Below are 24,404 nucleotides of genomic sequence, written 5' to 3'. Positions count from 1 at the left end.
GTTCGACATTCGGGATCGTATTATAGCGCTCAGCGGTTGGAAGGATGCCAGGACGCGCGCGAGTCGCGGGATAAAAAGTAAATGCGATCTTCGGGCTAGGATGTTAGGAAGGAGCAGGCTGGCACGCAGGCAGGCGGCGGTGACGGCGTCGGCGTCGAGAAGGGAGCATCTCGAAGTGACGCCCGCTGACGCAACGCCGTTTGTCGCTGTGGGCTCCGCGAGGGGGAGCGGAGCGTGCCAGGCGAAGCAGCGGCAAGCGTATGCCATCGGCAGCCAAGTCGGTTCAGGCGGCCGGCCAACATTCAGCCAGGCGCAATCGAGAAGTGGATGGCGCGTGGTGCGGCGGCAGCCAGAGCCAAGCATTCGACGTCGTCGCAGCGCGCCGAGCGCAACTCGACGGACGAGCCGACGTGCAGTGAGTTACGCCAGCAGGAGTTGTGGTTGTCGCGAGTGCGCGCCCCCGCCGACGTCCAGCCCCGCACAGGTGAGTGCGCCTTTCTTGCACTTTCTCCCTAGTTCGCGCGCGGCCCTATGTTATGAGCGCTATATGCATATGCACACATGCGCGAAACGTAAATACACAAAACTCGCTCGTCGCTAGCCTGACGTCAGCGCACCACGTGCTCGCGCGCGAAGAGCCGGGACTCGCGACGCAAATGAATAATTCAATTTGCCGCCGACCTAAATACAACAAAACAGATCTTCTTTTCGAGCAGCGGCAGGCGATTACTATAAACGTGCGAAGCGCGCATTCTGCGTGTGTGTCGCCGCTGGTCGCTTCCATCTGTTTTCGTGCATGTCTATTACCATTACGAACGCATCATCTGCGCGATGTTTGCATGTGTACATGTGTGTGCTTGACTAGGCACACGGATCGCCTGTTCTTTCCTTGACTCGCTGTTGCGTCGTCGCCGTGTGACATTTTGACCTTCGTCGGGCTCGCAGCCGCAGCGCGACCATTTCAATAGCATTGTAATTGCGAGCGTGTGCAATTGAAGCGCGCGGCCATCTATATTCTTTGGCCAGCGAGGTGACGCGCGATGCTCCCTTTTTGAGATTTTTCACAGGCGAGGAGCGATGCGGACGCATGATAATACTCCGCCGTGGAAACCTTGGCTTAAGCCATATATACATGTGACGTACACATGTTCTAAATATTTCAAACATTGTCTAAGTTAGAAGCGCTTGAAAAGTTCGCTCAGAAGTGGATTGTGGATTGGGCACGTACACAATCGACAAGGAAAACTGTTTTCAACGCGAAAACAAACGATGAAGCATTGAGAGTTTATATTGCCACATACGGTATGAGTAGAAGTATGTACAAAATTCAATTCGAAGTTCTTGCATGTTGGACGCAAAGTCGCTGATAACGCTTATCAGTTTGTTTGTCGAATGTGCGGTTACAACGCGGCACGGCATGCCGGCGCGGCCAGGGGGAAATCCTCAGCGTGTGTGCGCCGCGCGCGAGAACCCAACGACGACGTCGCCGATGTATGTTTCTTGTCGCTTACGTAATCAGCGCGCCGCGAAAATACACTCGCGCGCTTATGGTGCTTCTCTTCGGGAACATGGATGGCGTCGCCCCGCGCGCCCGCTCCTCCCCGGCGTCGCATGTATTGATCCGCTCTTCAGCGCCGCGCTCCCGACGCCTGCATGCCTCCTCCCGAAGCGGACTGCGGACAAAGAAGTAAAGTAGCGCAACGTGCGGGTAGCAGACACCAGAGATTCTTTTCCCTCTTTAATTCATCCTCCTCTCTATGTGCCTGGCTCTTGCTGAGTTCAGCGTTTACCATCATCAATATCATCATCATCGTAAGACGCTTCTTTCATGCTTGTAGTTCGAATTGACGATTGAACACTGAGGCGCTGAAAGGCAAAAGTGGCCAAGCCGCGCCTATGTGCCACCGGAAATTGCTGGCGTAATCTTTAATTCAGGAAGACGGGATCTACTTATGCACACTCTGCAATTACTTCTTATGCTGGCGTGTGTTGGATTGGAGTCATGCGAGTCGCGCAGCGTCGTGTTACAAGCGCTCTTATTGTGCACCGCGGTCAAAGAGCGACTTTCGCATAGGAACAGTACGAGCGCAGGAAAATGATTTTTGTCATACGTGCGCATTGCTTGCTTGCCTCTTTTAGCCGCTAGCATCTAGTATTTCTAAGAGATGAACACGTGGACGACATCTTTGCCTTCTTCATTTAAACTTGACACATCTCTTACACACAGTATGTTGTTTCGAATTGATAGTGCTATTTTTTATAATACACTATTGATCCTAAATCCAACTAGTAGTAACAATTCGATTGTTCTCCGGCTGGCCATTATCGATTTGTGGAGGCCGTGCGGTAATATTAAAACGACTTTCCGAACACAGTCCGACGAGCGGCAATTGTTTCGGATCGATTTTTGTTTTCCTTTTCTCCACTTTCCAGCCTGTGCCCGCTGCTACCTACGCGAAGAGCAGGCTCAGGCTGGCGCACTGCAGCACCGGGTTTTCCCAGCAGCAGCAGCGCTCTCATCGCTCGCCTGTGTGCTTCTATCAATGCCTGTGGCCTTAATTCATCATAACGTGGCATCATGCGAGCGGCAGCCAGGCTACGTCTAGAGTTGTCGTCGAAACTCTTCACGCTTATCTTATCATTCGAGCAATTTGCTTAATCAGCGAAACACCTCATCAAAAATCGCGGTATTGACATTGTTGTATGTTTGTGAATTGTTAAACATTTGCAGTGCCGCGCGCTAGTCGACTCAAAGAAACCGTATTGTGGTGTTGCTAAACATCATTTGCGTATTTACCGCCGTATTAATAGCAAGCGGGCACCGGCTTTAAAAACGACGAAGAAAAACAAATTTATTTCACAACAAACAAATAGCGCGCAGCAGCAGCAAAACAATAACGCTCGTAAACAATCCAATGTCGATCTGAGGTTGCTTTGTCGACATACATTGTACGTCTGTACTTATTGCTAGATTTACTGGACTGATGTTCATATTGGAATTGTCGCCGCTCAGAGTTAATTGACGAATTCAATTAAGATACAAAATCAATAGACGTGCATATAGACTTAAGACAGTTACATCCATATCTATTTATGAGTAATGATCAGTACTGTTCGGATTTCTTCCGATTACGTAATGAAATCATCCATTTATGTATGTGAAGAGTTAACGATTATTCTAAACTCGATTCAAAGATATTCTTTAGATAATTTTTAACAAAGATACGTACAGTTGGAATAAAATTGGATCATGCCATGATGTTGAAATTTCACACTTTGTCATATTTCTGATTAATTTTGATAACAATCTAATGATTCTTATCTCTACACAACGCAAAAATTTCAATTGACTTGAAATTATTTCATCATTGTGCTTTATCAATTAAAAATTATAATACTGTGAAAGGTATTTAATGGGCACACAATGAAGCGCGTCATCGTTTAAGGATACACTCCTTGTTGTACCATTGAATTTCCATGCAGTTCCGTATGATAAAACACTCCTATTTGCATAAGCAAAACGGAAATGAGTGGCGTATTGTAAAAACGTCACACCATCGTCACTGAAATGTAAGGAAAAATTAGGATATTTCATCATAAATAGATAAATATAAATTGTTTTAATTTTGTGTTTTAATGGTGAACTGATAAATTTCGTGTTGTTGGACCTGATTTCATTGGTATGATAAAGCTACTTTGTATAATGACAACGTGTTAAGTGAAATTGAAGGACTTTTGGTGTTCGCTTTTTACTGTTACGATGATACCATATTCTCTGGCATCAATAAGCGTATGAAAGTAAAAACGCACACATCATGAAGAAAATATCATATCGGTACGCCCAAAATATGAACATAAGTACCACGTGCGCAAACAAACCGAATCATTTCTTCTGCTGCGCATTGCGACATGCTACTAAATCAAATATTGATATTGAATGCTAATGATAGCGATAATAATGCGTTTAGTAATTGAATCGCTGCACATTGTATCGCACAATGCGCTCAATAAAAGAATAAAAGCGAGCGCAAACAACAACGCTAGTCGAGAGCTAAGTGCGGCGATGAGCACGCAAACAAGGCGCACAAATTGCGAATATTCATGGCGCGTTCGTCTCACTGCCGACTGCAACAATAGACAAAAAGAAGCACCTCTAACGTCCAAAGAATGGCTCGTCTCTTGCATCGATGCTAAGTGCTAATTGTCCCATTGAGCGCTGTAGGCGGCCAACTAACGACTAATCGACACCGGCAGTTGTCTCTAATCAATAAAACAAATAGCAATCGAACATACATCGAACGCCACACATCCAATGCGTTGTTGCATAATGTGCGCCTGTGCAACTCGCTCTTTGTGCGCAGCGCTTCGCCTTGGCGAGGCGGCGGCAAAGGTTCTGTCATCGTCACAGTCATCGGGCCATGGCGAAGACGATTGTTTTCGATGCGTAATTACGAATTTGTTTATAACATCAAGCGAACGCATGCCTACGATGTGTATGCATTTAACTTCTATGCTCTGCGCTGTTATTAGTTCATGTCGGTTAGCGGGATAGTCAGTCTGTTCGACGAATTAGTTTCGGTCGACGACGAAGTATTCATCGAATGCGCGCGCCTGCGCCTCTTCAATTGTTTTTGACGTCATCTGTGGTCGAGCAGCACGCGAGCCTTCTGCGCGTTAACAAATCGCATCCGTGGAGAGATCGGCGAAAACAGGAGCCAGCGAGAAAAGCCCACAGCGTGTGCGGGATCGGTCATAGATCACACACACACACACACACACACACATATATATATATATGCATATCATAGAGACTTTTGTAATGCAAACGATGCAAACCTTCCAAATGCAGCAGCTGCGAAGCGGCAAGGAGTAACAATTTGGGCCGCGCCCGTTTGGCAATGGCTCTTATCGAGAGCAGCGCCATGATGGCGATGATGCCGCGCGGATGATAAAGGCTTTCGCAATTGTACATCGCTGGTGTGTACACACTGCTCAACTGTGTGTGAACATGAAGAACGATAAGATAAGCCGTTATATGCGGCGATATATGATGGTGAAAAAAGAGTTTTGTCGAGTTTGTCGACAATATTTGTGTTTCGAAATTTCGATGCGTGCGCAGGCGTTCTTGGACGGCTTGTACAAACTTAGCGAGTATTGCAAACAGACGCTTTCCATACCAACGGCGATGCGTGTTTTTAAGAACGCACTGGCTTCGGCGCTCGAATTTAAATTTGGATTTGTTACTAGCTGGTTGCGATCGCACAGCACCAACTACCACAGCGCGAGGAACCATCGCGAGCGTCCCTCGCTTTTGGCTCCTTCTTATATAGTTTTTTGGCAGGCCTTCAATAAACAAGTCCGGCCGTCCATTCGCGCTTGCAACGTCCGGCGGCGGCGTTGCTCTCACGTTAGACGCAAACGTTTATTCGATCTGGTTTAAATCGGGAACGGCCTCCAAGAGAGATCTTCGAAAAATCCTGCAAACAAAACTCTCGCGGGCGCCGACAGCGCCCCTGCACGGGAAAATGAAGGAGCGCGCGATTCGCTTCGCTCCGAAAAAAACATTCCGCCAAGGCGATATGCCGCGCCATGGTAAATACAAGACGTGCCTCGGTCGGTTGTTGTTTGTCTATTATCACCATGGTAACCCAATAACCTACTTATAAACATTGCGGTGAGCCAGGCAGCGGCGATAAATGAAAATTGACAATTCGTTTAGTGTTTTTATCTTTCCTCCCTTGCCCATTCATGCCACAGCGTATGGCTTCCTTCTAAAATTGGACGTTTGCGTTGAAAGAAGCGCCCATTTAATTCGTCAGATGCGCGCCGGAGGAACGTAGAGTATCTGTAGCTGTACGCAAGTGCAAAGCAAGACGGCGTCGCGGCGCTTCTTCAGTCGGCTCTGGGTGCGGTCGATGCCAAACCAACAGAGCCAGAAGCGAGTGACGTCGTCGCGCCGCGAGAGGCAGGACGCAGGAGAGTTCTCGCTCGTCGGCGCTCTCGCCAACACCGTCGTCGGCGCTCACGGGCAGACCGACAGCCGACGAAATCGTCGTTGTCGTTGGCTGCGTGTGCGATACTCGCGTGTGGTTGCCGGCGCGCTGGTCGCCCGCGCCTCTGCCTGTGTAAGTTCCGTGGCTCCGAGTGGCTCTGCATACGCGCGCGGCGAAGTCTGCAGGAAGGAGTGCAGCCCAAGCGGTGCGAGCGTAGCTCGGCGAACGCCAGCGCCGAAGCATTCTATCAGCAGCCCCCGGTCTATAAACGAGCGCGCCTCGTCGTCCGACAGTGCTGTTAAGTGCATACGAGTTTACAAGTGCGTGTTATCAGCGTGCGCGGAGAGCGCAATAAACGACGCGCTAACTGACATCGCTGCTCGGTGTTGCCGAGCGCGAACCATCAAACCAGCGCACAGTGCCAAATAATAGTGCACAAGAAGTTCGGACTTTGAACGGATGCGCGTCGAGTGGCATCGGGAGCCATCCAAAGAGGTATTTAGTGTTTAATTTAATAACAGGCGTGTTGCAAACAGTGTCATCGTTTGAATATCATATTGTTTGTCTGTCTGATGCGCGCGTGGCGAGAATGCGTCGGTGCCATCGATGACTTTTGGCAAGTGTTGGATCACCGCATAGTTAAGCGCCGCGGTGCGTCCAGAAGCAACAGAAGGTCTAAGCGGCGGCGCTCTATTTTAAGATGCGTCCTCGCGCCCGTGCCTGTTTTGCGTTCTCCGTCCGTATTTGTGTGTTCACTCTTGAAGTTTTTTCGTCGCTGCCATATACACCCATACTTATACGTGTGCTGAAATTGCGTACTTCAAAAGTCGCGCCGCGCGCTTCTTTCGAAAGAGGATAACACACATTCACAACCGAGATACAACCGGGCGAGTGTTTACGTTTCGCACAAAAATTTCGCGCGCGGCGAAACAAAACAAATCCGCCCGATTCTAACGCTAAACGGAGTCATTCAGCGATCGGGATGTGGCACATCGATGTCTACGAGACGATTTACAATGACTCACTGGTTCATATTTATAATAACAATGCTAGGGAGGGAGCATCGGCGCGCCGCGTAGCGGCACGGATTCATGCTCAATTTTAGCGCACGTAAAAACGCGATTAATATTTAAATAATGTGCGGCGCGCACGAATTAGACGTAAAGGAACCGCGCGATAAGGACAAAAAATATTGAACATTGTGCCAGACGTGGGTGACATCTACACGGAGCGCGGCGTACTTTTCACACCTGGCAGCACGTGCCGGGAACGCGCTTTTTTTTAAATATTCGCGCGACGCGTCACAAGGACACGCGTAATATTAAATGCAATTATACTTGGTGCACATCTTCAAGGTGACCACAAAATGGAATGATAGCGACGAAGGCGAAGCGCAAGATTGCGATCAACGTGTCTTGCGAGCGAACACGTCATCGCAACATAGACGGTCACCTGGAGGACTTTTTCTTGTTTCTTCGTAATCGCGACTCGCGAGTGTTACGGCACGACTTTTTTGAAATCCGTGTCAGTCGTACGCAGCGTACGCTTGTTGTATTCGTAACATCATCGCACACGCGTCGAGCGCGGTATGCATGAGTGTGCGCCGTTTGACCTTCGACTTTGTAGATGTATTTATGTTATGTAAACGATTAACTGCATCCTAAGGTCATCTAGTTAAAAGTATCCAGGCAAGCGAGCACATCAGCGAGACGAGAACGAATAAAAACTCATACGCGTTGCTGCACGGGAGCGCGCGTCAAGCGCCAAGAAGCGCGAGAACTTCTTCATCTCGCGCTGCCGGCGATCAAGGTTCTACGAAAATTGGTCGTGGCGAAAGTCGCGAAGCGGAAATTATTGTCGGGGTGGACGCGGTCGCGCAAGTAGATAAGGAGCGCGCTCGTGCACGCCGCGCGAGCGAGAGTGATATTCGCTTTTGTCATGAATGGCTAACATGGAGAACAGCCGTGGTGTGCGCGTGCGGCTGCGAGCACCGGCTTACAACGAATCCCGTTAAATTACGGGTTTTCACTCTCGACGGAATCCCGTTTCTCACGGCTGGCCGACTCGAAAAGCAGCTGAAGAGCGTCGTCGCGGCCCAATCGGTTCTTGTCCCGCACGGCAGCGAGAGTGCACGTGTGCTCACGAGTGAATGCCGTTCGACGAGGGCCGCTCCGTTGCGCTTCCTCGTTTTGTTTCAGTGTGTCAATGTTACACTTTTGTTTTCAATATCGAGTTCTCAGTTCTAATCGCTCGTTTTTACATGTACTACACCGGATGTAGCATATTACAGTAGATTGCAAATAGTTCTAACCGAATCACACTTTTAAATTTATGGTTATCTTATCTTATACTTATTTGCATTTATCAGAAAATTGGGATGTTTGCATCATCAGAATTCAGTATTTCAGTCTTTGCACGTAGATTTTCTTTGAGTTCTTTTTCGAAAAATTTATGACGCGCCTGCGCATTTTCAAGTACTCGTAGTTGATTACCAATTGCATATGAAAGCCATTCTAAGCGCACTGTATTCACTTTTAGTTTTCATCATGAAGCGGTCTTATACATGTAAAATATTTTTGATTTAGATTATATGATTTGGTGCTCCAATGTCACATTGACGTTATTTTTTGGTTAATACTTTGTAACAATAACGCGCAGATGTCGACGTTTTTAAATCCTGAACATTGCTAAGAAAAGTGACCTTTAGATTGTCTTGTCACTGGTTGCTCACGTCAAAATAGAAATAATTATCGCATTGCTTTCAAGTGTCGCTGATTGCACAAAACATTAAACTTGAAAAGACGGGACGCAGTCCGTCAAACATACACACACACACACACACACACACGAAAAAATCTAATGAACATTTACAATTTTCAAAGTAAGCAGAATGCACAAATAAATTTACGCGGCGTAATTGTTTACGTCCATTTGCAGACGCATGAATTTCAGCAACGCAGGGTCGAAATTGCACTCGCCACTTTGCATAATTTTATTTTTATCGCATTCGTGAGTGCGCGCCGGATTGCGCATGCATTTATAAATTGTGCGTGATGCGCTTGCTCTCCCCGTCCCGCGCTTATTAAATAATCAACAGGTTGGGCGCGACCTTTGCACTCTCAATTTGATCTGTGGTAGCGCCATATGCGCGCGGACGCTCTTCGACGCCTTTATTTAGTAATTAGACTCAATGCCAGCGGTCCTGCGCTTTTCTTTGCATGCTGCGTTTCGCAAATGATACGAGACGGTCTAATGTCTAATCAATAAAACGTTTATCTTGCCCAGTGGCCGCAAAAAATGAAAACAAGAACAAACATGCGAATGCAATTAATCGCCTTGTGGTTAATCTTGGGTTTCGATGCAGAATAAGGAAACCAACAAACAAACCCAAAAATAAATAAAACGTGGAACGTCGCTGCGTTTTTAGTATGTACATTTAATACGAATGTGTTCATCCTTATGCAATGTTCTTTTGTGTGTACTTTGTGCATTTGCGGCGTCCTCTCCTCGCTTTTTTACGAGCGCCAAGTGCAGACACGAAACTTGTTTTTGCACACACGGCTGCGATTTATTCGCGATCGCTAATTACGGTTGTTAGTATCGTTACGTCGCCGATTGTCTCCGAATGCACTTTGTCGCCGCTTGCGCCCGCGTCACGAATATGTGCAGCCGTTCAGCGCCGCACCGAATTGACGACACACGTGCCGCATACTCGCGATGATTATAGCGCGCATTCTTAAACTCCTTTGCCTGAAAAAAATAAAATCCAATATCGCTCCGAATAGCTGAAAAGCGGTCGCAGCTACACGAAATTGATAACGAGCGCGCTGCCGCGCCGACATGTTTATCGCGCGTGCGCTCAAACAGCGTTCGACAATTAATAAGAAGCATTTTCAGCGCAATTAACTAATTACACTTAATTTTCTTCGCTGGACTACTTACAGCGACTCTGTGTGTCTGTACTTAGACGCAATCTCGTTTCGTATTTACATATTTGTACGCGGGCACGCGGCGACATCGACATAAAGAACCTGCGTAAGAGGACGTGTTCGGTTCGCGTATCGTACGTGATTCAGATGAGTACTTAAAAGAAACACACAACATGGTTATATTGTTCGTAAGAATGGTGTCTAGGCTGGCGTTGTCCTCGCACAGTTTCACTGATAAAGTATTGTGGCAATGACGCAAGCCTTGCTTTTGCCTGCGCGCTTGCTGCAGCAAGTTTTGTAAGTAAGCGACGATCGTCAATTTGATGAGCGAGCATGAGTGCTTTGCTAGCGGAATCGATGCGGCAGGCAGTGTCTGGTCTCTAGCTTGTGCTTGCTCGCACTCCAAGGCAAGTCCGAGCTTCTTTGAGCATTTCGTGAGTCCGAAAACACGAGCCGAGCTCGCCGCGCGCAGCTCGCTCGTTTTTGTTGGTTATATAAGAGTGGCCGTGCTGCTCAACCTCCGCGCGTTGTTGCTCTCCTGGTACCTGGCGCACCAAACGCGGTCTCTTCTTCGACTGAATCCAAAACAACAACAGCAACCAACAGCGCGGCGGCTAGACGAGGAATATCTGCAAAACAAGTCGCAATCGTCCGACTCGAAGGAACAACAACAACTGAACACTTTTCATAACGTTCGTTTGCAGCTAAGCGATTGGGTCTGGTTGGTCCGTCGACTGTATGATCGTCAGTGTGTTCGTTTGTTAGCAATTGAGTCGATTGTGCAATCGTCTCCTCTATAATTGATTTCACCTTGAGAGCCACGAAAAATGCAAAAGAGACGCGCTTCGAAATTTTTGTTTGTTTCTTAAAATCGACGACTTTTTATATGTCGCGCGATGCCGTGTGCTACAAGAGTTTGAATAAATATGAATTTCGACAACTCTTTCGTATTCAGTTCTTGCTTATGTCGCAGTGGTATGATTTATGTATAAAAACTTATTGACTACGACTGCGTTTGATTGTGTGAGGAAAAAACGAAGAATCGATGGCACCGCCACGCGTCAGGCAGGCGCAAAGACTTCTTCGACGTCTTAATTAGTATCAATAACGTACGGGGTCGCTGGTGTACTTGGTTTACCAGCCGAATGGCATCATCGGCGTCGGACGCGCGCATGATATGTGTTTGTTTCGTTACGCAACTGTAAGAATCGCCGTCGCCGTCGCCGTCATTAATGTACATTACTCACAATGTGTACTTCGTACATGCATGACTTTAGCGCAGCGTATCATCAATGCGCTCGCGGACCGGCCGACCGGACAGCTTAGCGCATAATTTCGCCACGTGCCACAAACATCAAGAGCATGTACATGATCATTACAGTGGATGCACTTAAAAAACATCGATTTCTATTTCGTGTCTGCTGGAATACGGCGACACCGTTGAAAACAACAAACAGAACAATTATGCGACAAATTTTCCCACCGCGAAGATGACTTGAAATACCGAAATTGTATTCGAGCGCGGCGTGCTCGATAATTTCGAAAACTACGACGCGATATATTTTACAGATGACAAGGCATCAATTTCATAACCGCTATCACCGCTCGGCGAGCAGCGCGCACGAGATTGAGCGAGTAAAAAAAATCTTATCGCCTTTCCAATAACTTCTTGTAACAGCGCAAACATAAAAAGCCGTCGGCGATAAGATAATGATGATCCCTTGTTGATTTTTAATCATTTCAAGACCGAAAATACACACTTGGTGTTAGCAATGTTGTTAATGTTTGCTTGACGTCATTCTCCGTACTCATCACTGATTTTAGTCATCCGAATTGGGAGCAGGGGACGGGTTTCCGTCGCTTTTGGTACGATGCGAAGTGGAGGTTTGCATGGCGCAACCCCTGAGTATTCCGAGTCCTGAGACAACACGCACACCGTGTTCATCGATTTTCCTTCGGTCTGTGCGCTTCGCCAGCTCGCCGTCTGCTCACCGGTCGGAAACCCTACTAGAGGAGCCTATCTGTCGCTTAGTCCATCGTCCGTTTTATGGATTTCTTGATTGCGCTCGAAGCTTGAATGTAGGTAGTACTTGTTAGCATTCGAAGCCCTAGCAAGACGACAGTTGACGTTGTTGCGTTTATTAGGAAATCGTCGCTGGATTGATGCGTACGCTCGCTTGCGGTCGCACGACTAGCGTATACGCGCGTCGAAGGAATATTTACGGTTTAAGGAGGTCAAGGGGACCAAAGTCTGTTTATTGTTATAAATATAGCGATACTGGCCGCTCTGCGCGCTCGCACTGTTAAATATTCTATTAATGTTTGCATGCATATGTATGCAGGGAGTGCATAAGCGCGATTGTGGTGCGCGCTTGTCATCGTAAGCGGCTGCCATCAAAATTTTCAAACGCACGACGAAAATCGTCTGCTTGGACATGGGTCAGTCGCAGCCGCTTGGCGAGGGTGGATGGTAGTAGTACGCCAGCGCCGAGCGGTCACGCGAAGAACATGGCACCAGCCGCCATCGATTTTCCCTTGTCGTGTCGACTAACCATCCAACCTACCTCTCTAGCAAGGACGACACTGTCGTTTGCTCTCCCAGGCGGCTGCCTAGATCATCACACACAAAGCCGCCTTCTTCGACGCCCGCTCGTAGCGCCAACAAGAATTACTGTTGCCATGTCAACACAACAAGTAGCGGCATTTTTATTTGCTGCTGTTTGGAAAAACGTCAAAAGAATATATCGCGCGCGTTTTACCGACTAGGCTAGACGCATTTCCATCGCGTTTTATTAAGTCGCGATCATGTCCTACGATATGTAATAAATAAACCACACATCGGGCGCATGGCATTCGCTAACATGTTTCGTGTTGCAGGTTTGCGGGGGGTAGCATGTCCGTGCCGTCGATGGTGCATCGATCTGGTGACACCCTCGTAGTACGAAGCGTCGTCAGCGGCGACGCTCTCTACGGCACCGCGTCGGAGTGCGGCAAGGACGACGACACCTTCTGCAAACCGACGCTGCGTGACATCGCCGATATCGACGCCAAGGACCTTCCAGAGTGCAAGGTCAAACGCAACTACTCCTGTGCCATTTGCGACTTCTTTACGCAGAACCCTCGCAGCTATCTCTATCACCTACGCGATGTGCACCACGAGAAGGTGAAGATCTACGAGTGCCCCAACTGCCTGTACGCGTCCAAGCACTTTCAGAAGCTGCTGCGGCACACGAAAATGGTGCACGGCGGCACCGCCGAAGCATCCACCACGGCGGCGGCGGAGCGGCCACGCGTTGCCACGCGAAAACGCTCCCTGGAGGAGGACAATAATAGCGGTGACGAATTTGCCGATGTGAAAGACGTCGATGACGATAAGCCAGTGGTGCACAAGTGCTCAATGTGCGCGTACGTTGCTAAATCAGCGGCGCAGCTAGGAAAGCATGAACGGGAAGAGCACATTAAGACCAAGTTCTTCAGGTGCACTAAGTGCACCTATGTAACGCACATGAAGGCGCGATTCACGAAGCACGTCAAGTATCACTCGATGCCGATGATTAAGTGCGATATGTGCGATTTTCGCACGCCATACAAGTGGAACCTAGACCGCCACTGCAAGAATCACAATGGACGCGGGACATTCCGCTGCTCGGCGTGCAACTTCACCGCCGACATAAAGCAGAGTCTCACAGTGCACGAGATGAACCATCACGTGCCGCCGGTCGGGCAAGCCGCCGGCTTGGGTGTCGGCCGCAGACGGAACAAGGTTGGCGCTAGTGACTCGACGGCTGCGGAAGACGGCATTCAGGTAAGCAGAAAATTTCCTTTCATTAGCTTCGCTCGTTCGTGTCAGGCGCGTTCAGTTTGCGATTATGTTAGTCATTTCTGACATGGACTTTATTCTCCTTCCGCGGAAATGACGTAATGCGTGCACTTTTTTTGGCACATGCACACATTTCACAACTTGTTTTAAAGTTGAGTGTATAAAAAAAATCAAGCATGCATCGACCTTGACGCGGCACAAGTTTTGCAGTTTACCTATTTGCGCTAACCAACAAACAATACGTACATTTTTTTTCCTATTGACAATTATTACGAAGCGAAAAAGAATAAAACTGCTGCCTTTTCATAATAGCGTGGCTAAGCGGATAGCGCGGATTTTTCTTTCCGTTGCGATGCGGTGGCGTGTTCTTAATTCTTATTGGGAGTTCGTGGAAATATTAAAATTAGTGCTACGTAATGCTGTTTGTCAAGGTTACGTAACGTGATTCAGATTTTCCTTGTGTGCATTGTAGATTTTCGCGATGCGGCGGAACACTGCTGCAGTGTGTGTGCGCGCGCGCGGCGCGGTGTTTGTTTTTGCGCCGAGATGCGCTTGCGCCACACTCTCAGCGCACCGCGTTTAGTTTTTCAGCAGGACGGGCGGGCGGCGGGGATAGACGCGGACGTTCTGCAGCTACGTCCTCCTAGTTGCTCGTTTCCACGGCCCCCGATACTCTTCTAGGCCGCGGTGGGGGCAACTGGCTAAGCTCCTCGCGCGTGTGTGTAAGGAGCGCGCCATAGCCGAACGTAGTCCACCGTTGATACTCTTGAAGTTACAGAGGTGAAAACTTGTCGGCAGCGGCGCGGACAGAAACGCGCATTATCAACCGCGCGGGGCGATAAGGAGATCTGGGCTAGGCGCGACCGATATAATAATCCCACTCAAAAGTAGGCACGCTTGCACACATGCGCGTTTGCACGCACACAACGGCGCAAACTATTCCGCGCGCGCGCGCGCTCAATCGCACAAAGAAACTTTTGATCCGTTCGAAAGATTGATAAGTTTTTCGTTTGCCCACTGATTCTAGGTGCCCGTTGCCGAGCAGGATTACGTCGAACTAGTGCCCCGAAACGCAGCGCAGAAAACAAACGCGTCCGGCAGCGCCAAGGTTGCTGTGATCGCGTCAAACGGCGGTAATAAGAACGGCAAGGCGGAAACGGACTTTGTGCATCCCGACGACATTGTGCATCACTCGAATGGGAAAGTTTACATTAAAAACAAGTGCCGGTTTTGTACGTTTAAAACAGCTTGGGAGAGCGAGATGGCGTGTCATGAGCAGCAAGCGCATTCGGATCTAATGCTTACGCCGCCAAAGAAAAAAGTTACCCGCCCCATGCCGGGCCTGTTGCCTATTAATGTGTCCCCCAAGGAGAAGCGTCCAGAGACGTCCGTAATGTCCCAAACGGATATGGAAAAGATTCTCGCTGGTAGTGGCAACAGCGACTTGAAAGATTTCGCCAAACTTTTCGGCGGGGGCGACGACATGTTTTCGTTGGGCGGTATGGGACACTCAACGACGTCGCCTCAGCCCAGCTCCTTCTTCGACAAATTCAAAGTAAACATGGACGCTGAGAGCCTTACCTGCGAGCATTGCGGCCATGAGAGCAAGTACCTCACCGAGCACACCACTCATAAGAAATCTTGCGGAAAGGTTCCCGTTCCTACACACAGCATTACGTCCATGCATAAGTTGACCAGTACTAGATGTCAGTACTGTCGACAACGGTGTAAATCCTCCAAGGATCTCTTCAACCACCTGCAGACTTGCGAGGAGGCGCAGAAAGCCAGTATCAAGCAAGAGGATATTGACGTCAGCGAACCAGAGTGTTCTTTAGAAAATAACAACGACAAAAAACCGCACCCTATGGAAAATAAGGTGTTCATCTGGAACAATCCCGCCTTAGATGATAACGATTCAACTAATCCCTACGAGTCCTTTGTGGAAAGCCACAGTCATGATCAAGACCAAATGTCCATCGATTTGTCCATCCGCGCGCAATCACCGACCAGCGAAAGCAGTGGTAGCCTAATCAACAACAATGTGTATGAGAAGCCACCAACTACCGAAAAGTACTATCAACCTCCTATGACGACTTCTACACCTGCTACTACCACAACTACCGACAAGATACCAACTCATGGTAATGACATTTCCGTAGCGCAACATAAGCGCGTCTTCAAGTGCCCACATTGCACATTTTGGGCGTCGACGGCGTCGCGTTTCCACGTACATATTGTAGGGCATCTCAACAAGAAACCTTTCGAGTGTTCTCTATGTGCGTACCGTTCCAACTGGCGCTGGGACATTACGAAACACATCAAACTGAAGTCGGTGCGTGACCCGGCTCATGAGAATGCGAAGGTGCTGATGACGGATGAAACGGGCAGGCGCAACTACACAAAGTACAACAAGTACTTAACCGAAATTCCGCTTAAGGGCGGCCAAGAGGAGACCAGTGGTGGAATGGGCACCCGCCCCAGAGAAAGGAAGACCGCCTCTGAGCGCAACACAGCTCTACGGCCACCGCCGCAACTGAAGCCCGCCAACGAATATCTCAGCAAGGTGCCTTCCAACGACAAGAAGAAATCGTCATCCGGGGATGGAAAGAAAACCTACTGGCAGTGCAAGAAATGCAACTTTAGGTGAGTCCCTTTAGACGTATACCATAGTTAAGTCGGGTTAAAGATCACTAGGGTCATAGGTCGTAGGTATATACGTGTTTAATCAGATTCTAGATATAGTCTTGCAGTCATACGAGCTGTGAACACAATGAGTTGTAGATTATTTGAAATTCCGATGGATTTGGTTGCGTCAATGGCAAACGACACAATAACGGCTTATCATTGACGAAAAGACACCAAATTCGATGACTTTGTCCGCTCGACATTTGCATTAAATTTAAATTAAAAATGTTCATTGTCATTCCATCAGTTTGTATTTCTTGGAATATTGAAGCATACATGCATACGTGTGATTCACAATCATAGTCAATCTGTGGAAACAAAATTATTGCAAAACTTCTAATCTAATCTCTGCATCACGCCTAATTACTTCAGCCCGACAAACATCCGTAGGTATTTAGTCATCGTTACATCCATCAAAAGCATTTTTTTAAATCGCACTTATCACCGATACAATTATTTTTCATGCCATACTAAGCAATGATGTTACTTAGACAAAAATCTGTCCGATATGAGCTTCGATAAATTGTATTGTAACGTTTTTTTTTTTATTGAAGCGCGCGTTGTCGATGCAAGATATCAGGCTCGCGATAACAGTGGGCCCGAAACGGGAATCCGTTATTTAAAGAAATTGAAGCGTTTGCATGGCATCTTATCGATTCGATTAATAAACCAACACAATCCCACACGCTGCTCGTCTACGTGGCTGATTCAGATTGCATATCACGGCGCAGCAATTTACTCACAAGTACTTCAGTTTAACCGACTGAATAAGTCAATAGTCAAAGTACACAATAATCATTAAAAATTACAACACCAATTGACAAACAAATAAGCTATCCTTTGTGTACATTTTTTCGATTGCGTTTCCCTGCCTTGTGCGCGTTTGCGTATAATTTTTTGTCATTTCACCTTGCCGCGCTTCGTGCCCATTGTAGACAATATCAACGCGAACGTACTTTTTTAATTAACACTCCTAATCTTTTTTCGTGTATACGTACTTATTACGAACTGAAAAGAACGTGTAATATTTTTCTTTTGGCGATAAGATAAACTGGAACGACTAGAGTGTGTTGGCGTGTGGTGGCGTCCACACGCTGCGCGCAACGCTCGATTGTAGCGTTGAAAATGTAAAACACTTGCGCTTTGCTGGCTTGGCTGGCTTTGCTTATTTAGTATTGTTCCTTGGGCGCGCTATAAATAGCTTTATGCCTTACGGAAATTAAGATGGAAAACCGAAAGCGGCTATTCGGCGTGTACAACAAATTTTCCGTCCGTGTGTGGCGTGAATGTATGCTGATAAGCATGAAAAGAATAACGAGTCGAAAGAAAAAGATGCAATGCATGCGCGCTACCGCAATTTCGAACGGTCTCTGATTGAGAACAATGCACATGCTGGTTTACCTACCAATTGCTGCTTTATTGTGGACGACGATAAGATTGAAATTTGCAAATTGTTGCCACCTACCAGTTAGGTACGAGGTCCCATTAATCCTCGATATCTTTTGATTCCAGGGACCTATGCAAGGACAAATGTCTCCACCACGTCAGGGGTCATGTGCAGGGATTGTCTAACTCAGGCGACGACAAGATGGTGCTTACGAATGATTCACTGTCGCCGCTGATGGGATCTTCGCGCACGAGCGGCACCTGGAGGGGCTCCGAGTTGGATTCTGAGGCAAGTTTGGCAGGCGGTGGTGTGTCACGGGGGCAAGCGCCCTTTCGTTGCGGCCACTGCCAACAGGTTTCTAACTGGAAGCATGTCATACAGGTATTACTAACCAAACCAAGTCGCTTGCTCGCTCGCCTATTAACAAACTAACCGATCAAAACATTCCAATGTATCAATATCTGTGCGTTTACAACGAATACGTTGTTTACTAATGCTTCCTGCTTCTTTCTTTGTGTTTTGAGAAAATCGAACGAACAAAAAGAATGGTGATCGTTTCTAATTACTACTGTCTATATGTGTATTTGTGTCTTTGTATACTATCTGTTTTCGAATGGAACGAAATTTGATTTGTATGTTTAATCGTATATGGTTTTTTCCTATTGTAGCGCCATTGTCGGTTGAAGCACCAAGGCGATGTTAAAGTTTTGATGGGTTCCGCTTCTAACTTGGACGAGTCCTTTGAGCAGATGGACATTGTTCAGGACGGCGCCCTCAAGTGCGGGCACTGTCCGTTCTCTAGTAATGACACCGGTCTGTACCACATGCATCTCGAGGGTCATATACCCCAAAGTACCGCTACCATAAAGTGCTTCTACTGTAATTACTACGTAGCACAGGCTGAGGATTTGCAGGAACATCTGAAGCTGCACGGCGCGGGTAAGACGAACCACGGCATATTGCCCAAGGAAGACAAGCCGCAAGTCGGCCACGAAGCTGAACAAGCTAGCAAACGATACAAATGTGTCACGTGCCCTTACGTGACCAACAGCAAGTCCCAGTTTACATATCACAAGCAGTTCCATCAGCCCAAAAACGGGCAGTACAGTTGCACAGAGTGCAGCTACAATGTGAGCAAGCGTCATTTACTTCACCAGCACATGAAAGTGCATGGCATTATGATCTCGCCACAGAAGCAAAACGGCGAAGTTCTTGATCTGGAGGAAATCACCGACGAGATGGAGGAAGTGCACTCACCGTCGTTTGACTGGCAGAATTTACAAGAAATTCCGCTTGTGTGGGTATCGAAGGGCGGAAAATTTTCGAAAATGTATCGATGCAGATACTGTCCCCATGTTAATTTGCGCAAGGTTAACATTATGGATCACGAGAAGATGCATGGCAGTCGAGATCGCAGTTCGCGATGCGGTGAGACCGAACATCGCTGTCCTGATTGTAATTACGTCTGCAACAATGCGGGTGTGCTTTCATCGCACAATAAGGTTCATCAGGGTTTGTACGGTGCGGTGCACGGTCTTGTAGATTCGACTAAGACGGACGAGGAACAAATTCGCGAATTGGGTGCGTTGCCGAACTCTTCGGGAATAATCAATCTAGAAGAAGATAACGATTTTGAGGGAGATGATCGCGAAATGCTATTCTTTTGCGACAAGTGTCCAGCACGATTTCTGAAAAAGAACGAACACTCAATTCACGTTACGTTCCACGGCGCTGGGTTGCTCAACCGATGCGAAAATTGCTCGTACTCTTCGCAGCAGAAAGCTTACTTGCAAGGACATAGCAAAGTACACACCAAGGATTACCAAGAGCGCACTAAAACATTGATCGAAACTACCGCTATCAGTTTGGAACACCCGCAGCCGAATGTGATTTTTTCTGATTATTCATGGATTGTGGAAGACGCCACCTCGGACGAAGAAGAGCCCGAGCAGGAAAATGGTTACGTTTATAAAAGGATGAACGTACCTATAAGCGGGACGGATTTGTTCTTACAGAAGTCGGAAGCCGAGGCAAATGAGGGCGCATACTCAAGTTCAATGACGCGAATTGGTAAAATAAAAGAAAAGCGATACAAATGTTCCAAGTGTCCGAGTGCATTCGAGAAGCGCGAACAATTTAAGCTTCATCTTGGACTTCATGGCTCCAATCAACAGTATGCGTGCGCCTCTTGTGATTATGCGGTTTCTAATCAGGCCAATCTGTTGCAACATGAGAAAAAGCACAAATCGATTAAATCTTTTGAAGACGATGTAAATATATTAAAAACTCCACGTACTCTGTTACAATGTATTAATGTATGTTTTTCAGATTGAAGAGGTCGATGCATCGCCGTCACCGCCGGCAAGAGATATGGATGCAAAGAAACAGTACTGGTGCTCAATGTGCCCGTACACCAACGCGCGGCGAGACGCGGTCGACAACCACCAGAAGCGTCATTTTAAACTGTCAGGCCTCCAGAGCAACTTTGTTTGCGATGACTGCGACTACTCGGTGCCACAGATGCACCTTTTGCGGGACCACATGAAACTACATTTCCTACCCAACAAAATGCACTCGCCAGACGCCTACATGGCGCAGGACGTGACCGAATACTCGATTAAGGTCGAGGACAATGACGAGCACGACAAATACCGACTGGGCGACGAAATCGAGTCGTCGTCACTGAACAATAATGAAGGGGAAAAACTATATGTCAATACGCAGACGGGCGAAATCGGAGAATCCGCTAAAGACTCCGAAATGGATACTAGTTAATTTGCTTACTTATTGTTTGTTTCTTATTTTATTTTTTCGATAAATTTAATTTATATGCGCATGATGAGTAGAGTACAAAGAATTACAAAGAAATGATGAGGAAGTACTAAAGCTGTAAGCAATCGGTAGGAACATATTAATATTAATGGTGCCGGCACCAAAAATCGGACTTAATTACCATTTTATAAATAATTTTACCTATTAGAAATTAATATTATTCTAAACAGTTAATAATATGCAATCAAACCGCCTAACACTACTACGGGTTTCATAAGTAGTCACATTATTATTAATCTAATCAGTCAAGTCAAAATATGACGAGTATTTTTTGTTCTTAATCTTTTAATTTAACGAAGCAAAACAATAACTATTGATATAACACAACACAGTTGAGAATGGTTTAGTCAAAATGTCTAGTGATACTAAATTAGTGATTTACATTGTGTAAAGAAAATGATATCTTAATGCAGAAGATAAAGTTATATATTTTATATATAACTAATTATTAGGTAGGAAGCAAAAGATTCAACAAACGAATCCACATTTCATCACGGAACGCGCCTTCGAAAATTTATACCTTTTTGACATGAGTGAATTGTTGCACGAGTTTTAGAAAATCTATTGACAAAACATTTATAGATCCTAAATTCACGAGAGGGAAAAGAACGCGGACGTGAACATTTCATATGCTTTGCACAGTTTTACATTACCAGCACTTAGTGCACATCTGTTTGATGTGAAACTATTCAGTACAGTGTCTTTGAGAAGAACGTTTCTTTTGTTTCAATTGTTAAATAATTTTCGTTTTCCTTTTTTATAATTATTTTCCAATGGATCAGTGTGTGGGATTACTTAGTTTTATGCCAAAGCATTTATGCCAAAATACGCCATAAAATAGTTTAATATATTATATCTGTTGAATAAAATTGATTAATAAAACCAAAATTTAAGGCATAACTTTATCGTGTGCTAGATTCGTCACTTACCTGTCACATAAATAACCTATAAACCCAACCTAAAATATTATTAAAGCAATGAAACAATTAGAGATTTTTTTATACCGTATTTATTTACAGTGTTCATAGTATTGCAACTTCATCGTAGGAGGTGGTGTCATTCTTCCCCAATTTTAACCAAATTTTGTCGACACTATTATCCACTAAAATAATCACAAAGTAAGGACTTTTTGGGAAAACGTCAAAAGGACAAACCAGTAAACCACACCAAAGATTATAAACAAAGTTCAATTGTTATCATTGAAGCACTTGCAAATTTCCATTAAATTCACTATGAGATGTGGTAAATTAAAACGCTATAATTCTAAAATCATAAGAAAAATAATACGTTTTTTTTAAATATAAGTATGATTGAAGAAATTATAAATATTACTCTTATCTCAAAATTATTACTTCTAAAATCTTTGGCTATTATATCATAATCGCAACGCCGAGATTGCGATGCTAAGTAGTAAGAAATAGTCTACAATTTAAACTATGTCAGTACAAATGTTTGTAATAGCACAATATACCACACGACTTTCCAATATCGTCTAAGAAAGTTTTAAAGCTAAAAAGTGTATTGTTGGACAAGAAGGACAAGGAATATAACAATGAAGAATTGAAGAATGAGTGAGTGCACTGTACAAAGTTTGTGTTTAACATTTTGGAAATGACTAGAAAACCATTAATACGGCTGCCTTGGCCAACTCTCATGAACACAACGCTACACCAAGTGCCATGAACGCATAGCTTGAAGTCACGCGTTAAGTTTATTATTTTCGTTTCCGAATATCGTTAGAATGTCGTAGAAAAAGCTACGAAGTGTCAGTTATCAGCAAACTTGTGTTGGTATTACACGTACAAATTCATAAGCGAGTTGTTCTATTGTAGCAACTAGAAACAATCAAATAACAACTCTACAGCTACAACAGCATCTAAAGGATTTAATTAAATATAATTGTTAATATGTTTACCTTTCAAGGAGTCGCCGCTTGAGATCCGGTGGGTAGGTAACGTAAATGTACTCGTTATCCTTGTCGGTGGTATAGAAATCCTCTGTGTACGGATGCCCCGAGGGGTCATAGCCTTGACCGGGGTCCGGGCGCAGGAGATGCGCTGGTGAGGGGGTGGATCGGTCAGTGAGGCTAGCGCTCGCCACACTCACGTCATCCGTGCTGAAAAAGCTACAAGTTATGGACGAGCATCAGTTCCAGGTTTCGGCGCAGGGCAGTCTAATAAACTTACTCAAAGAGTACCCATATAATGTAGTAACATAAGCAAATCCCTAACGATAGAACCATGATTATCATACAAAGTAATCCCCATGGGAATGATCTAATATCACTTTGAGAATCTTCCCAGTAACGATCACAAGTCAGGTACCAGCAGACGGCTCGGTTTAATTCGTCTGTAATCAATCACATTTTCTCTAAGGACTTTAAATTACACCTTAACTAACTCGCCCTTACCTTCAATTTCCTTGAAATCTTTAATGGACAACTGAATTAACAGGCTGGCAATGCAGTCGCGCACTAGTATCTCACACTTTGTCTTTAATTTGACTAATTCCTCAGGTTTGCAATTAGACTTTAGCTTTTGCAATTCAACAATTCGTTGTTGGCGATTGTCTGGTACAGGTACTGTGGAGTCCACTAGGTCGTCTCCACATGAATTAAAACTACGGTTTTGAGAATTTTCTTCTCTTGATGACTCATCTGAAACATTTCAAAATAGGGTATAACTGCTGTATATATGACTTGTCATTTTTGTCCGAATCGAATAACCAAATTGAAAATGTAAACGTTGACCTTTTGCAGTTCACTGAATTTGACTGTTCAATGAAAGCAAAATACAAAAGCTGTTTTCAACTAAACAAGCTGATTCTACAATACAGACACAATTAATAAATTTGAATAACTGAATACTTTTGAGAAAGACATAGAAATTATTTTATTTGTTTAAAAGTGATTCACTAAATAAGGCTCACCTGGTGCCTCTGAATGCTGGCACCTCTGTTTTTCAACTTTCTGCTGTTTATTACTAGCGCTCTTCTGCTTCGCAGATCCAAAAAACTTGACTGTGTATTTGGCAATATCTCGCGGACCTGTAGCAGCCAATGCCTTTGAATATCCGGACCCTTCTCGCCAGATCTCGATGTCAGTATTAATCGACGAATCTGGATAAACAATCTTTGGGTCCTGGGTAATTAAAACATCACATCGCATAATGTCACAGTAATCAGCAAGGCACACTGCATCTTCTGCCATATTAATGTTATCCTTATGTCGGTTGTCGAAGTGCAAGTCCAGATACTTCTCTTCAAAGAAGGACTTGCCACATAGGCCGCAGGTCCATTGCGAGGGCCGATGTTTGTGCTTGGCGGTCTGCTGCGGCCCAAATATCTCACGTTGGTGGTGAAACGGACACTCGAGCGGTAGGTTGACTTTGTACTTTTGCAGCACTGGCAACCATTTGGTTTGTATTATTTTCCGTACGATTCTTGCATTGTCTCTTGGACATGAAATTTTGAACACAGTTGGTCCAGGCCATGGTATTAGAGATAATAGGAAAAGTCCTATCACCTACAATACAGCATGCAAAATTATTGATTTACCATGAAGTCAGAAATTTGTCTTATTGGGAGAATTAGTTAGAATATAATATATAATACCTGGAAATTAAAGCAGGTGGACTTCATTCATATTTTGACTACGGACCCGGTAAAGAAATGTTGGCGTTTTTGCGATTGCAGACTTATTGAGCAAAATCTATGTAGCTGGTCATGGCACGGAGCGACTTCTTATGATCCGGACTCGA

The 24,404-nt window shown here is 45.7% G+C and overlaps 2 protein-coding genes across 6 annotated transcripts; one reads left to right on the top strand and one right to left on the bottom strand.

Annotated features, from left to right (window-relative positions):
- Positions 1-307: 307 nt before the first annotated feature.
- Positions 308-21,546, top strand: LOC135796517 (uncharacterized). 3 transcript variants are annotated; one of them, XM_065308563.1, is made up of 6 exons: positions 308-484; positions 12,800-13,727; positions 14,770-16,385; positions 17,940-18,195; positions 18,483-20,084; positions 20,143-21,546. In XM_065308563.1, the coding sequence occupies exons 2-6, from the start codon at positions 12,816-12,818 to the stop codon at positions 20,587-20,589; spliced, it is 4,833 nt and encodes a 1,610-aa protein (XP_065164635.1). In that variant the 5' UTR covers positions 308-484; positions 12,800-12,815; the 3' UTR covers positions 20,590-21,546. The 3 variants fall into 3 exon arrangements, with proteins under 3 accessions (XP_065164635.1, XP_065164636.1, XP_065164637.1); XM_065308564.1 differs by lacking the exon at positions 308-484 and adding an exon at positions 6,035-6,488; XM_065308565.1 differs by lacking the exon at positions 308-484 and having other exon boundaries at positions 17,940-18,102.
- Positions 21,247-24,404, bottom strand: LOC135796521 (uncharacterized). Of its 3 annotated transcripts, none has more exons than XM_065308575.1 (6): positions 24,259-24,404; positions 23,575-24,169; positions 23,057-23,302; positions 22,833-22,995; positions 22,562-22,771; positions 21,247-21,748 (listed from the first exon to the last, which is right to left on the bottom strand). In XM_065308575.1, exons 1-6 carry the CDS (start codon positions 24,283-24,285, stop codon positions 21,742-21,744), a joined length of 1,248 nt encoding a protein of 415 aa, XP_065164647.1. In that variant the 5' UTR covers positions 24,286-24,404; the 3' UTR covers positions 21,247-21,741. The 3 variants fall into 3 exon arrangements, with proteins under 3 accessions (XP_065164647.1, XP_065164644.1, XP_065164645.1); XM_065308572.1 differs by lacking the exon at positions 21,247-21,748 and adding an exon at positions 21,820-22,481; XM_065308573.1 differs by lacking the exon at positions 21,247-21,748 and adding an exon at positions 21,820-22,481 and having other exon boundaries at positions 22,562-22,762.

Source organism: Atheta coriaria, unplaced genomic scaffold (genome assembly GCF_025399875.1).
Source record: "Atheta coriaria isolate IRGN ID8LTWV9N9 unplaced genomic scaffold, Caltech_Dcor_3.1 hic_scaffold_7_pilon, whole genome shotgun sequence".
NCBI lineage: Eukaryota > Metazoa > Arthropoda > Insecta > Coleoptera > Staphylinidae > Dalotia > Dalotia coriaria.
The sequence above is the reverse complement of the archived record's forward strand: the minus strand, read 5'-3'. Positions and strand labels throughout refer to the sequence as shown.